The sequence below is a fragment of the Rhea pennata genome, chromosome 3 (assembly GCF_028389875.1).
Source record: "Rhea pennata isolate bPtePen1 chromosome 3, bPtePen1.pri, whole genome shotgun sequence".
NCBI lineage: Eukaryota > Metazoa > Chordata > Aves > Rheiformes > Rheidae > Rhea > Rhea pennata.
In genome coordinates this window covers 78689133-78704979 of record NC_084665.1, presented here as the reverse complement: position 1 = coordinate 78704979, position 15847 = coordinate 78689133, and the positions used below count along the sequence as shown (strand labels likewise).

The following is a 15847-nucleotide window of genomic DNA, read 5'->3' as shown; positions in this document are numbered from 1 at the left end:
GGTAATCACTGCCTTCTCACAAATTATTTTTCATCCTTTACTATCAGAAAAAAGAAAAAAAAAAAGATCAGAGTCAGCTGAGCATAAAAGACCTCAAACTTATTTGAGGGACTTGGTACTATCTCTCTAAGCCTTTATGCACACACATTCAGTGGCTAGCGGCTGCACAAAATTTAACGAGCTAAGCATTCTTTTTTTTTTTTTTAAACTGAAAAGCTGACTCTGCATGCTATTTTTACAAGAGCTGGTTCAAGTATTTCAGTTGAAATTCACACACATGATCTAGCTAAAGTGCTTGCTATTTTTCTATGGAGTTTTTGGAATTACTTGAAGGTCTTTACCAAAATCATTGCAGGGGGTGCTGATGAGAACCTTTTGTGGAAAGTTTCTCAGCTACCACAATGGTTCTTCAGTAGTGACGCTACTTACATGTTACATCTGATTTGACAGAAAAACTATTTTGAGCCAGGACATCACCCTGAATGTGCCTGAAGGCAAAAGATTCTTGCGCCTCAAAACACGAACTGCATCATGTTCTAGAAATATAGCTGACAAACCTGATTTGGTAAGTCCTTAGTCATTGTCTTGGAGGTGGCACTTAGGTGCTGCTGGGCAAGCTGTTGTAATACAGTACTGGCATGAGCATTTCCAGTAAAGGCACCTACCTCAGTGTCTATTATTCTTTCAGTTTTCCATAACCTGCCCATATATTATGCTGTGCTGACAATAAATGACAGGCTTAATAAAATTAGACTCTCCCCTGCAAAGAAACCCTATGCTCCTTAGCTGTACATTTTCATTAGTCTACAAAGCTTGCTGGATTGGCTAACAAAGTTTCCTCATAAAACACTGATTTTCATCATTTCTGTATTCAAATTAGCCACTCACAGGCTTACAAGTTATTACCACAGTCAACACACAATGAATTTTGAGTTTCTCTTATCCTTCCACTAACTTTGGCTGCCTTACTTTGTGTAAAACAACAGTTAATTGGGATAAATATGCAGACAATGACTCCAAAGGCCAGAAATTACAAAATTTGCTACAGAAATAGAAGACTTGAGAACATCTCAATTCAATGAATATTTATTTCTTTGAACAGTCATCTCTGATGAGAAAGAGCAAAGTTCAAATCATTGGTGTGAAAAAAACAGAGCGAGGACTTAAAGTCCTTCTTAGGTCCTGTGTATTCAAGGAAAATAGTCTTAACACTGGATGATAGCTAGATAAGATAAATAGATAAAACATATTTTGGAGTGCAAGTAGGGAAACACATTTTTTCCCTCATTTTCTCCTTTTCTTGCAAAAAGGTATGGCTTCAATAAACTGACATTTTCTGAATGCAAACTTCCTTTTGTATTTCCTATTGTAGTGCATAAATTCACATCTATTCTATAGTTTCCAACCTCTCATTTCTTAAATCTGCTCTTCTTCATTTCCTCAGGTAAATAATTCCAATCTTGTCAATCTCTTGAAAACCTTATCATATCCTTTGTCTCAAATTCTCTAGATACTGTGATTTTTTTGACCAATAGCAAACTTCAAATACTAGACAAGAATTAAGAAATTTGTATAGAACAACACTGTATTCTCTATACTAAGCTGTAATTAGAGGTGATTCAAAAAAAAAAAGAATAAATCAAGTAACGAGACACCTCAGTTATCTGGAATGATGCCCATGTAGTGATTGTATTATTACTGTTTATTTAGAATCTTAAGACATACTGTGTCATATTTTTTGCCTTCATAACATTTTTGCATGTATCAACTTTCAGTTTTACTTGTTATCCTTCTGTCCTTTCACATGGCTTATTTAGATTTCCCTTCCCAGTACTTCTGAACTTGATTAAACAATTTTGAATCCTCAGTAAATGTTGCTACTTTAAAAATCACCTTCTATAGGTGATTAATATAAAGTATTATACAGCTCTGGATTTAAAATAAAACCTTAAGGCTACTAGAACTTAACATTTATTTCTGTTATTTCCTCCCAAGGATTTTGTGACCTATGGCAATATTTTACCTCTTACCTCATGGTTTCTTTATTTAATTGCTAGCTGTGTGCAACCTTCCCATACATCTTCAAAAATTTAAATATGTAAATGATTAGAACTGCATCTGCTATGCTAATATTGTAATCAAAAACCCTAGTAGATTAATGAGCGCGATTTTCCTTGCTGAAGCAGTAAATTACACTAGTACTAATAGTTAATACTACTAAGTCCACCATTAGTCTTTGTTGTCACTGTGTATTTCTGCCTACAAGCAGTTGCAACTGTAGTGGGCGAGTATCAAGTATGTAAGTTTATTGTTGAAGGGAGCACTCAGGCTCACTTCAACAATTTTTAGACCTGTGTCCTAGGCAAACAGAATGTATGAATCACTTGCAAAATATTTGTCAAAAGTTCCTCTTTAAAAACTTTAAATTCTATTAACTGATTTCTACCAAATTTGTCTCAAGTACATCAAAGTTCTCCAAATTCGTGAAAGCAAGAGGACAGATAGAGAACAGAGACTCTATCAACATTCCCAATAAATAAATGCAGCTTATTAGACAGCAGGAAAAAAAGGGAAAGAAACAATACAAACATCACATAATGTAATACCTTTTATTAGTTGTCAAAAAAAAAAAAATCTTGGATTGAGAATTGATTCTTCTTTTCTAATTAAGTATCAGTTAGGATAATCTTAATAAGCTACTTCTATATGGATTCTATGAGGTCTGAAGAGTAAATTCAAGTTACAACCATAGTATCTAGTTAACACTCAGTCAACAGCAAAGCATAAACTCAAACTATGCATTATTTCTGCTGGGTTTTTTTTTTTTTTTTTTTTTTAAGTACTTTGTTAAAATGTAACATTTCCAATTCTCTACTTCTTTGTTGTAATAAGTGAGCTTACACACACATCGAAGTAGCAAAAGTAAGCTAGCATTTCACTCAGCTTTCCCTCCAAAATATAAGCTCCCATATCAATAAATCTATTTTAAAAATGTATATACTTTTGATTATATTTTGTGTTTAAACTGACTTAGAAATCACTCAGAGGGTTAAGAAACCTAGTATTAAAGAATTTCTAATTACACTAATTTATTTTCCTGGAAGTCTAGAATGAATGTTGTGCTGCCTCTCTGATACATTCTTCATTCAACTTGTGTTGGGCACAATTAGATAATTCAGAATTTAAAAAATTAACTCTTGATCTTATGAGATGCAGCTTACAGAAACTGTATAAGCACCTGAGTAGTGCAAGGAGGTTGCACAGAATGCTTCTGACCTCTAGGGAGGAGGATCTGCATAATTTTTTTTTTTTTTTTTTTTTTTTTTTTTTGCAAAGTCATTTGAAATAAGTATGATGGTCTAAATAGTTGTTTTTCAGCCCTATCCCATGTCTGTTTTCTTTGGAAACCAAGTCTTGTAAACACGAAATTTATAGGCTGTGATCTCTGTTAGACGATATCGAGATCCCTCCCAAACACTTAGAGCCAGATACACTGAAACACAGAACTCCTATTGCAATCTGGCGCTTCAATGACTTTGAGAATCTGGGCCACAGTCCCCCCAAAAACCCCAAAACTTGGAAAAGAAGCATTATCCTTGCAGCAGTCACAGGCTGTAAGGTGGTGAAAAAGGTAGAGCATAAATTATAAAAAGTGTTTCACTCTCCTAACTGAGAGAACATTAAGATGCATCAGACATACAAGTATAAAGGTACAAAATCCAATCCGAATGCAGTAACAGTAACCCATTAATACTTCCACCACAATACCTTCTCTCAGTAGCCAAAAAGCATAGGAATAAAGAAAAAAAAATCTTCCTGAGTGTTTCCCATAGACAACAGAGCCTCATATTTTCATTCAATCCTCTGCTTGATAAGTAGCTGTTTTTTTTTTTTTTCCCAAACTGTAGATTTACAGATCTGGGTAGATGAGAAGCTACTGCATATTCAAGTGGGCCGATAGCAGTTTAAGGATGATGTAAAAATTATAGAAAAGAAGAACCAACAGGATTATAAGCAGCATCTTCCACAGGGAAGAAAAAACAGAAAAGAACACCGGGAATGAGATAAAGTACATCTATCAAGGAAAGAGAGAAAAAGAGCCATAGAAGAGCTAATACAGGAAAAGGACAGAACATATTAAGAACACAAGGAAACAGACTTCATTATCTATCACACAAAAGAAAATACTGAAATAGAGGAAATGTATTAAATCTGCATATTTCATGTTTATTTTTACTTCAGCTTTTTAAGGAAATTAGACTTACGCAGGATGCATTGTATGTGTGCAGGGGGGTCCCCCATGCATTCCCACATAGCTTTGAACCTGTTGGCTGATTTCAATCAAATCTGACAGAAGGATAGAGGTGTCAAAGATAATTGCCAAAGAAAACATTAAGGTCAAAAAATCAAGATGGTATGAGTGTCCTGGCTGAGGGAAAGGCTGTATCATAAATTAAGATGTTAGATGATCCACAAAAGGAGACTATAAATGTTCCAAGTAGGAAAAAAATATTCCATTAGCACTTGCAAACATTCACGAGATTAAAAATAATAATAAAAAAAAAAAAGTAAGAAGCAGCCAAGGCTTCAGGCATCCACTGCTCAAGGAACTACTCTTTTAAAATAGTTCTTATTTTTTCACCTGGGGGAAAAGGAAGAAATAGTGGTACTTAATATAGTATTCACTACCAGGAAGAGTAACAAACAAATGCGAAACAGCCCTTTTTATATGCAAAAAGGTTGTATAAAGGAAGACAATTTTATCTCCCTTTGGAGAAATAAGAGAGTCAAAGTGATTGCAAAAAGAAACAGCGGTGGAAGAGCTAGATGGAAAGAAAAGCCAGGAATTCCAAATCATCTTCCACCCACTACTTCAGGCTGCTTCATTCAGAACAGGTTTCATCCTCACCCAAAACATAACATATGTTTTCTAGGCCCTGATTAAAATAGAACAAGAGACTTGCAGTGTATACGAATCAATGAGAAGACTTTTTAAAAAGCTGAATCGATCTTTTAATTTGCTTTATATCAAGCAACTCCTTCCTAAATTCACAAATATTCAATTAATAGTTACTGTGTTAAAATATTATCTAGACTCAAACAGCAAGCAATAGTTCATCTTTTTTTCAATAAAAACTAGATTTTAGACAATCCATGTATAGTACCCATCTATATTTCTCTTCTTCCTAATTAGAGCACAGTCAAGTCAGTATTTCATACTAAGAGATTACATCTGAAAGCTTAGTAAAAATTAATCTTGTCTAGTTTAAGCAAATAGAAATTTTATTCAGTGAAACACTGCCTGACTTCTTCCATGCTTACTTATACACTACCCTGATGCTAAAAGAAAGGCAACTAATTCAAACCAGCAAGTGATTCCTATAGGCTGTACAATGATCTCATCTAGAGACTCAATAATTAAATTTTACTCACAAGCAATCTAGGATAGATGGACATAACACAGTTTAAGAAAACTATCAAACTCTTGTCAATTAAACACCGAGATTCAAGGATTACAAAGCAGAATCAAGACATCGATCATTCTCAACACAATTCTCAAAATATTGTAGACTGGTTACACAAACAGATCTTGAAGTATTTCACTTTTCAAGAAGCGCACCTCGCAACTTAAAACAACACCCAGAAGCTGCATGCCAAGAAAACAAGGAATGTAGTTGTATGGAATCAATTAGCAATTACAGGCAACAAACAAATCGACCGCAGTGAAAGATCTGCTTTTGATATTAATAAGCTGTGATTTTTGAGAGGTGTCATACAGCTTACCTTATTTACACATTCATCACTCATGTATTTTAGATAAAAAGGCAATTCATAATACCACCTGAAATACTAGTCAAACATAGTATACTTCAGCTGGTAGAGAGGCAAACAAAAGAAAAGGTCTCAATGCTGAAAAACACGGGACTCTTACCTAAAATCCTTGCAAAGTCATTTTCATAATCCTGATTCTAGCATACAAAGAGGTACACTTGTCTTTAATAAAAAGATATCTAAACACAACACTTTGCTCCATCCCTATAATGCGATGAAGATTATTTTTATTTCATCCTACATTTCATTCTTTCAACATTTTTAAAAGAATCAAGTTATTTCTTCTCAAGCTAAGGGATTTAGGTGCGTGATTACTGGAAAGGATAGTAAATGAAATTAAAGCATTTAACTTGTAGATACCCCTATATGTTCACTCCAACTCTCAAAAAATACACAACGTGAAAGAAAATTACAGGTACCTGCAATATACTGCTTCAGGTGCTAGCACATGCAATGTGTACGCCTAACGTGAAACCCCCTCAGCGCTTCGTGCTTTCCATTTATTCCGTCCCCAAGCGAAAAGGGCAGAGAGGCGTTTTGCTGTCTAGAGAAGTTGGACGCCACACGCTTCTTAGGGTGGTGTTGGAAGCTCTCCTGCTACCAGCCAGCCGAGATCTCCAAGACAGCTGAACAATGGTAGCAGTGTTTCAGCGGGCAGATTTGCAGCGAATGTGATCGAACCTGCTCGTCTCCAAAAGGCAGCTCGCACGCAGCCCCCTCGCATCCATCCGCACCTCGGCCCTCCGGAGCCCCAGTTACATACATTACGCGGAGGCAGCCGGCTCCGAACGCACCTCGGGCTCGGACCCGCTCGCACCTGGCGGCGGGTGACGTCATCCCCCGCCCCGTCGCCCCCCCCCAACCGCCCCAACTGCCGACCCCAGCCCCAGCCCCAGCCTCAGGGAAGGGGGGGAGGGGGGCGCCTTCCCCTGCCCTCCCGCCGCCTCCCGGGGTCCGGCCGCAGGCGAAGGGTCCGCGCGGCCGGGAGGGCGCCGCGCTCCGCCACAACCGCGGCCCCCTCCTCTCCCAGGCGTTTCGGAGACGGGGGGAGGCACCTGGTGCGGGTCCCTCTGTGGGGGCGGCACCGCCTCGCAGCGCGCAGGGAAGGGGAGCGGAGGTGCGGAGTCCCGCCCGGCCCGGCCCCGGGGCCGAGGAGAAGGGGCGCGGGGCACTTACTCGCAAGCCCGCGCGTCCCGGCTGCCGTGCGCGGCCGCCCCTCACACCTTCATGCCGCTCTCGCCTCAGCCCCTCCCTCCGCCTTCTCCTCGCGCTGCCCCCGCGGCCGTTGGGGCTTCAAACGGCTCCTGCCATTCCGCGCGCGCCGAGGCCGCTGGCTCCGCGCCGGCCGGGGCGGCGGGGGCGCGTGCGGCTCCGGCGCCGCGGAGCTTCCCCCGAAGGCTTCACAATAGACACAGACCAGCGTGTGTGTGTGTGCGCGCGCGGGAGGAGGGGCTTCTCCCCGGCGCGCCGAGGCGGGGACCGAGGGAGGGAGGGACGGACGGGCGGACAGGCGGGCGGGAGGGCTGTTTACCCGGCCGCCGGCCCCTCCACCCGGCCTTCGGGCCGCCCCACGCCCCGCGGCGGCGGCGACGGGCAGGGACGGAGGGAGGGGGGCAGGGAGGGGCGCCCCCAGCCCGTCCCACCCCGCGGTCGGCAGGTGGTACGATCCAGCCCCCCCCCCCCCCCCCCCCACACACACACACCCCCCCCCAGTCTCTCCAACAAGGGAAGGGCGGGGCCCGGCCTCGTGACGTAACCAAAGCCGGCTCGTCGCGGCCAATCGGCGCCGAAAGGGCGGGGCCGAGCGGTCCGCCGCCGCGGTGAGGGCAGCGGGGCTCGGCGGCCCCGTCCCGCCGCGCAGTCCTGGTGCTGCTCCGGGTGTTGCCCCAAAACGGGGGACTCCTTCCTCCCCCCACCCCCCCCTCCGCCCCGGGGAGACAGACCGCCCCGCGGTTACGTCTCCTGAAAAGAAGTGAACACCCTTCGTATGGGAGGGGATGTGGTCGCCCGCGAACTGTTGCGCCCGCTCTGTTGAATGTTTTCTCCGGAGGTTACCCAAAACGCAAACCAGTGCAAGGAAACAAACATCGCAAGGGGCCGTAGCCTCCTTCTGGGGTGTTTCTGTGCGCACTAGAGCCAGCCGTGAGTGCGCCGCGCCGCGCTGCCCACGAGCAGCTGCGCTCTCCCACGCCGCGGCTCCCGCCGCTGCTGCCGTTGCCAGCGGACACCCGGGGAACCGCTGCGCCAAGCCCCGCTCCCTCGTTTCCCCGGCTAGCGGGACGCTTTGACCCCCCGCGCCGGCGAGGCGGGCGGCGGCGCGGCTCCGTGGGCCGTGCGGCAGGTTGTCGCCCCGCCTGGGAGTCCTGAAAGGTGAAATGGCATCGGCGAGAGATGAAACCGCGTGACTCATACAAAACCACGGTTTATATTTTTTAAAAATATATACTTTAAAGTGTTTGAGGTTTTAATGATCCCCTCAGGACAGGCCGCCCCACGCCCGCCTTCCCCGCGGGGGTGGGGGTGGGGGGCGCGGACCGCTCGCCGCGGAGCTGCCAGGACCCGCGCGCTCCCATCATCCCCCGCGCCAAGATGTCGGCGGCGATCGCCGCGCTCGCCTCCTACGGCGGCTCCGACTCGGAGCCGGACTCGGAGCCGGAGGCTGAGGGGGGCCCGGGCCGCGCCGCCCCCGCCGCCGTCCTGGCCAGCCGCGACGCGGTGCTGCACCTCCGCGCGCCCCCCGCCGCCCCGCCCGCCCTGCCCGTCGACTCGGCCCCGGAAGTGGCCGTGAAGGTAGGCGCTGCCTCCCCGCCGGGGAGCGGCCGGGCCGTGCCGGGCCGTGCCGGGGGGCAGCGCGCCCCCGTCTCGGGGCTGCCCCCGGCCTGCTCCCGGCCAGGCGGACGCCGCCGTCCGCCTCGCTTCGGCCTGAGGGCCTGCAGCCCGCCTGCCGCAGCCGGGCGGCCCCGTCGGGAGGCCGCGGGAGTGTTGGAGAGCCTGCCTGGCTTTTTGATTATTATTATTACTTTAACTGTAGCGATAAGCTCGTTGAAATGTATTACCTCCATCTGAAAGCCGCGCCTTGCTTGGAGTTCAACAGATACCCCTGTCTTTTCTTGCCCTGAGTTGAAGATGCACCGTTTTTCTGTGTAGTTTGCCCAGGTGGCGGGGTGAAATCGATACCAACTTGATAGGCTTAGTGCAACTGAATCCTGTCCGAAGAGCAGCAGTGAAAGACGATCGGTGTTTCTGTTTTCACTCTGGTGTTGCCTGGGAAAACTTCATCTTTCAAGCTCAGGGCAGGATTGTATTGGCTTATTCTCACCCTAAGGAGTGGGGGGAGGTGTTGGATTAATTTGTTGTGTTATTTTTTTCCTTTTTATTATAGACAACTTGTTTCCAATCAAAAATATGTTATCTTATTGTAGAAAATATTGGTATGATACCATGCTGCTTCCTACTGTCCTGAAATGTTTCTTTTTTTGTTAAATAGCTGGATAGAATTGTTCGTTTTGCTGTCCTCAGTTAATATATGTGCTATCGCAAATGATCATATTTGCTTATGCATATTGTTGAACTAATTATACGTGCATTTTATTATTCCTTGACATCTAGAAGGGATAACTTGTAGCTTCTTGATTTGTGGCTTTGGCAGACTGTCTTGTACAAACTTTGAAAGGAACGCTAATTAATATCTGTAATGTTTTTTGACTGTGAATGATGGTAAGTGTTGTGAATGATGATAAGCTCTTTGCTCTTCTAAGGCTGTAGCAACAGGTTTCCCCTTTGCTGTGCCAGCACAAATGTTTATGCAGTTACTGTGTGAATGAGATCAGGCAAGTGATAATGGATGAAAAAGAAACCTCTTCGGTTATTTTTCCTTTGGATCAAATCCTCAATCTGGTTCACAATGTATCTGCACAAATGCTGTGCCAGCACAGCTAAGTGCCCACTGCAGCAGTGGGAACATGAAGCTGGGGGAGTTAGTTGTGTCAACGGTACATCCCATTCGAAGATGTTCACCCAACTGTGCTGTGAAAGGGAGTGTCCACCAGTCTCTGTGGCAGGCATTCTGCTGAAATGTTTTATTACAATCTTGTCTTTCATTTTTGTTTGAAGTCATAGATGAGATGCACGTAACTAAAAAGATCTATGACTTCAAGCTAAGAATTACTAAATATGCAGTATACTGGAGCTTCTTTTAGCAGCACAATCTCCTTTGAGGAGAAACAGATCATTTCTCAGAAGAGCCTTTTTTCCAGACTTGTACCCTTCAAGAAAGGATTACTGGTCTGAAGTTGATGAACAACGTGATCTCAACGCCTCCCATGTCTAAAAATGTGAGTGGCCCGTCAAAGAAACATGGAAACTTGTTGGTCATCCCCTTTGGAGTTTTCCTGATTCTTCAGGATTGGAAATTAGCCCTAACTAAATAAACATAAAAGCAATGATGCTTAAGCGTAGGTCACAAGAATTCTCTCAGTGCTGCATTGGGAAAATGGCAAGTTGAGTGAGGAGGAAGGTGGAGTTACGGTTCATAAGTATTGCTTTTCACTTGTGCAAATGTTGTTTTGATGTAAATAAGGATACATATATTACACAAGGGACTAAGAATGTATATAAGGGAAGAGAAGAAATCATTCTGTAAAAGAAAGGATAATAATAAGAAGGGAAGCTAGGGGGGCTAGTCACGCTGTATGGCTTTTTGGCAGTTAAGAATGTAGCTCTTGAGTAGTTGATGCTCTGCTTTCTAATTTTATCATTATACCTCCTGCAGGTTAGTTAACAGTTTCAGCTTGTTTACTTGCACAGACTTTAGACTTGGGTGTACTTTAAGAGGAGTAGGTTCCTAACTCTGTTAGAAAGGCTTTATTATTATCACATTCAACCACAGCATTTGGGTTTTTTTGATTTTAATTAAATGTAGTTATCATATATAGCCCTCAGATGCTACTCCAAGACGTAGGTCTTTATTCTACAAAAATCAGCTGAATTCTTACCTCTAAATACATCGTAAATATAACTGCAAACTATACTGAGTTGTGATTCTGTTTTAAAAGTTTGCAAGCATGGCTTTAGTTACACCCTTTTTGTTACACAGGTCTGCTTGTTGTAATTTGCCTACTGCTGATCTTGATGTTAAGTTTACTCATAGAAAATAAAATCTGAGTTATATTTTTTCGTTGTTTCCATCCAGTAATACTTTTCTTTTAACTAACTTTAAATAGGAAAGCTGAATTAAATGAAAGTTTAGATTTCTACTGCTACCCCTCAGCTCCTGTAAAGTGCTGAAAAAACAGCAGTGACTTAGGGAAAAGAGCAGACGAAGAAATTGTGCCATTCTGGTTCCCTCATCTTGAAAGGGATATGTTAGGACTGCCGAAAGTTCAGAGGAAGACAGCAGGGTTGATCAGAGGTACCACTTCTGTTTGAGGGATTATTGAGCAGGCCATAATTGGAATAGAGATGACTGAGGTGGAAAGTATGATAGAGATCTACAAAATCATTAAGTGGCATAGAGGAGTTTGAATACTCACTGCCTCTTCCAGGCTACGTACTGGGCTAAGTAGCGGGAGCTGGATTCAAAACAAGCAAAAAGATGAAGTTTTTTCATGAAAATAAGCAGTAAGGCTATTCCAATGCCAAGGAATGTTGTATATGCAAGAAGTTTACATTGCTATAGGAGTCTGGACAAATATTTGGAAAAGATCAATTGTAGGAAAGGGATGCCAGCAGATACACAAACCACCTCTGCCAGTTCTACAGCTGGAACTTTTACCTGGTGATCTTGGCTGTGTGCAGAGGATGGGGCTTGTGATTACTGGTGACAAGTTTGTTCTCCTCACAAGAAAGAAAGCCCCAATGCAGATAGCTCGCTGTTTTCTAAAATGGGTGGTGGGCTGGGTTAACGATGGCTGGTCTTGGTGGTATGCGTTTTTAATTTTTCTGTTAGTGACAGCCTTGTAATGACATTAAAACCAACATTTATCGTAAGTTGACCAAGAGTAGGGAATTGGGACTTGCTCAAATTGTTAGTAGATAGCTAAAAGTGGCATAGTGGAAAAGATAATCTTGACGTGTTTCAGGAGCATATTTAACATCATCATTTGATGAACAAATACGTGGGCTCATGAATAACGCTGGAGGTCCTGGGCAGTGTAACTCTGATAAACATAACATGTGCTTCAATTTTAGGGCTCAGTGGTTTTCTCATAGAAAGAATGTGCCTGTGGTGGTCGAGGAGTGAACATATTGTGCCACTTCCAAATGACTCAGCACTGTTCCACTGATGTTGAAGTAAAACCAGAATTGCTGTAATCATCCTGCAGAGGATCTGCTTTCACGGCACAATCTGTTTCTCTTCTCAGTTACCGAATGGCATATAATAGGACTTAATGGGAAGAAAAGAGGAGGAAGAATAGAACTGCAAAATTCTTGGCATTTTTGCAAAATTAGATATCTATTTTTTTCAATTTAAAGAACAGCGAAAAGACCCTATGTCTTAATTTCAAGGAATTTGATAACTGTTTAAATTACACTGACAGTTGATCAGATAAATGTTGCCATATTGTCATTGACACTAATTTTGACAAGTAAAAATTATAAGGCTGGTTGCTTAAAATGTGAAGTCTAGCCTGAAGAGCAGGCAGTATGATACAACTTGAAAAAGTTGTCTGTGGAAAATGTCCTTAGGTCACGGAGCTGTGACAGAAAATATAAGCATATAGGTAGTAGAGGTTGGGAAGCGTTTTTGGTATGCTCCTCTTCTAGCGGGAGGTGGGAGGAGGGGAGAGGGTCTATTTTTGTTGCTGAATGACTGGATTAGGCTTGCTGTGCTGTTCCCAGGCAGGTTCACGGTGTATGAAAGTCAGGGCTGTGAGTGTATCGGTAGCCGTTGTCATCCTGGCCTAGTGAATTGGAAAGGTCGTGTGATGAGAGAAACGAGGTCAGTCAGAGAGTTGGCAGCACTAAGGGCTCAAGCAAGAGCAGTGCAGTGTCTGGACCTGCCTGTTAAAATAATTGATATACAGTGAGAATAAAGCTTTCTAGTTGAGCTCACTATTCTACTAAGACAGTACGTTAAAAACAATTGGTAGGATTGCTATCAAAATATCCATTGTCATTGTCTTTTGCGAAAAAAAAATGTTTTGAGGCAATTTTAACCGAATATAATCGAGTACTAAGCCAAAGATCTGTATTCTATAAATAGATAGTTTTTTTTTCTTCCTGTATTCTAGAAAATCAGGTTTTAAAGCCGTTGAAGTCTTGCATACCTACACAAATTTATTTATAATTGACCTGCTGTCAAATTAGTAAAAATAAGCTTCTGGGCATGGCATGCCAGAGAATAGCCAGCAATGTTAAATACATATAGAACATGCCATTTTGCTCTTTCAAGATACAACAATACAAAAGATGAATGAGTTTGAGGTAATTTTTTATTAAAGATGTGACTACCAAAATTTGATCCTCTTTTGTAACACTTCCTTCTGTGGGTTGTATTTGCATTTGGAAGTTTCCCACTGTCTGTAAGCATTAAACACTTATGCTGGATAACTTTTTCAGTATAATTATTCAGAATTATGTCAATATGTAAGCACATTACAAATGCCTTTTGAAAAAGCATTTCTTCTGGAAGAAGAGCACAGGAAGCAACACCAGTAAAATGCAGCAAAATAACATTCCCCTTAGTGTAACTGAGCCCTTAATTTAAAAATGTAGTGTCAATTTAGGATCAATGTACCCGAGCCTTTGTAGAGCTCTTTGAAACCAGGTTGTTCTGAGCGCCACCACTAAATCAGCCATTTCTTTCTCATCTTGTTGTCTTCTGCTTCAGCTGTGTGTGACCTTCTGAGTTTTTATCATTGAGTCATTTTAGAAGTTGCTCTTTTGGTTAGCTACTCTTTCTTGTTCCTTCAACTATCATGTTAAATTTTTATCATGATAGGCTTGGAAACACATTTTAGAACTAAAACTGAATTATATTTATACCTTTTGGTAAAGACTTAGCGATAAGAGTTTTTGGACTTTCTGAACCTCAATGTGTTATACATATATTTGTTCTTTTAAAGTTCTCATTTTTTTTTCCAAATATGCTTCAAAGAAGTTACCTTAGATTTCTGCTGCCTTCTTGTAGAAATTCAGCTTTCATGGTTGGATATTAAATTAGTGACCATTTTAATGGATTCTTCTTTACAAGATAGGTTTTCAAACATCCTCAAAAAAAAAAAAAAGGCTTTCGTCTAGTCTTGCTATGATTTTTAAAGTGTGTGCATGAAATCTTTAAAAAACTACAAAATTCGACATGCATATTAGATTCAGTTTTTCAGTGAATGCTCAACATTGTTTTGTAATTGTTTTAAAAAATAGAAATTTGGCTAAGTTACTATTCTCCTTTCCAGTCCTAAAAATGTCAATTTAAAGAAAAAAAAATAATTTCATCTGAAATGGAGTAATGTAATTTTTAAAGGTATATGTAAAAATGTTTTGTTAACATGCCTGTTTTATTTTAGGAAGATGTGGAAACAGGAGTCCACCTTGATCCTGCTATCAAGGAAGTTCAGTACAATCCCACTTATGATACCATGTTTGCACCTGAGGTAAGATATTAGACCAGAAATGTATTTGGCTTTAAAGGGAAGAGGTTCCATTAATCTAATGTGAAATTCAAATAATATGTATCTTCTTTTGGATGCTTGCTTTATTTAAGATTATAGTTTGGGCAAACTAAGGAAAGAATATAGAGGTGTGCTGGTGGTGTTTTTATATGCTTAAATTTTAATATTTTTCTGCATAAAACTGTACTGAAAGAAGTATCAAAAGTTAAAAATCAAGCTTGAAAGATAGCATAAAAATTTTCAGTAAAGCAGATCGACTGCATGAAAATGGTCTTGTTACTGTTTTCACATTTTCACTGTGTACTCAGCATGCTATTTAGATCAAAATGAATGGTTGTAAGATGGCTTGTGGATACATGGCTTATGAGAAGAGAATTTAAAATTAAAATTTAAGTACTATCAATAGAACTCTATTCACGTCAATGACATTTAAGTATTTTAGTAACTGATGTTTTTCTAAATGTACGTAGTGCAAAACCATTTGCACAGAAATTGGTCAGCCTGCAGTGTGAACTGCTTTCTATTTTAATTTAACTGACAGGCTAGCTGAAAGAACAAAATAGCTATTCAAGCATTTAACTTTTCTCAGTATTTGACTTCTTGTACAGTTTGTCTAGTATTAGTTCGGGGGCTAGCATTCCAGATAGACAGAGGCTAGTTAGTGCCATAAATTGTTCATGCTGTCTAAGGTGACCCTGTGTCAGTATGAAGTTCTTACATTCCTTGTGCTTTATGTTAAAAAAAAAAAAAAAAAACAAAAAAACAAAAAAAACCCCACACATTTGGAACCACATAAGCAGGTCTTTTCAAAGCAAGCTTACATATATGCAACTTTAGGCAGGCCGTATCAAACCCGTACGATATGTGAGCAAAATACTGGTTTCAGACTTTACCATAGTGGTGAGTGAACTTACCATGATGTTATAAACATTTCAGTTAGGGAAACCTAATGTGGGACAGTCAGTTGATTGCTGATTGACAAGCACACTTGTTATGATTAAATTCGGTTTGCTATTACTGTCAGAATATTCTATTTGCATTTACGGTTCAGATACCTTCTTTCTCTTATCCATGGTAAAGTCAGGAAGACATTTGTCATCTTGCAAGAAGAAAGGCAAGGCAGGGTTTCATAACTGCTTTTTCTGCAGTAATGCAGCAAGTCCCCTAACAGCTTTTTACACACACAAAATTGTTGTTAGCCATGTTATTTCTGTGTTAGCTACAAGACTTCTGTAGAACTTGATTTCTCCTTCTCCCGCTTACAAGACGTAATACACTACTGTCTTTTGAATATGCTTGTATTGATCACATGCTGAATGTCAGTCTTTTGTGTCAAGTAATTGCTATTGATTTGTCCTCTTTACCAGTAATATAAGCTAGAAAGTTCAACCATAAAACTAGCT

At 41.5% G+C, this 15847-nt stretch overlaps 2 protein-coding genes across 2 annotated transcripts in view; one reads left to right on the top strand and one right to left on the bottom strand.

The window, feature by feature from the left end:
- WASF1 (WASP family member 1) overlaps positions 1–7091 on the bottom strand; it is a 101396-nt gene extending 94305 nt beyond the window's left edge. Inside the window, exon 1 of the mRNA XM_062570969.1 lies at positions 7009–7091. The gene's annotated coding sequence lies outside the window, so the exon portion shown is untranslated. The remainder of the gene's footprint in view (positions 1–7008) is intronic.
- Positions 7092–8416: 1325 nt separating this feature from the next.
- CDC40 (cell division cycle 40) overlaps positions 8417–15847 on the top strand; it is a 37890-nt gene continuing 30459 nt past the window's right edge. The window contains exons 1-2 of the mRNA XM_062570968.1: positions 8417–8622; positions 14340–14426. Coding sequence (XP_062426952.1) covers positions 8422–8622; positions 14340–14426 — 288 coding nt within the window. The 5' untranslated portion in view covers positions 8417–8421. The remainder of the gene's footprint in view (positions 8623–14339; positions 14427–15847) is intronic.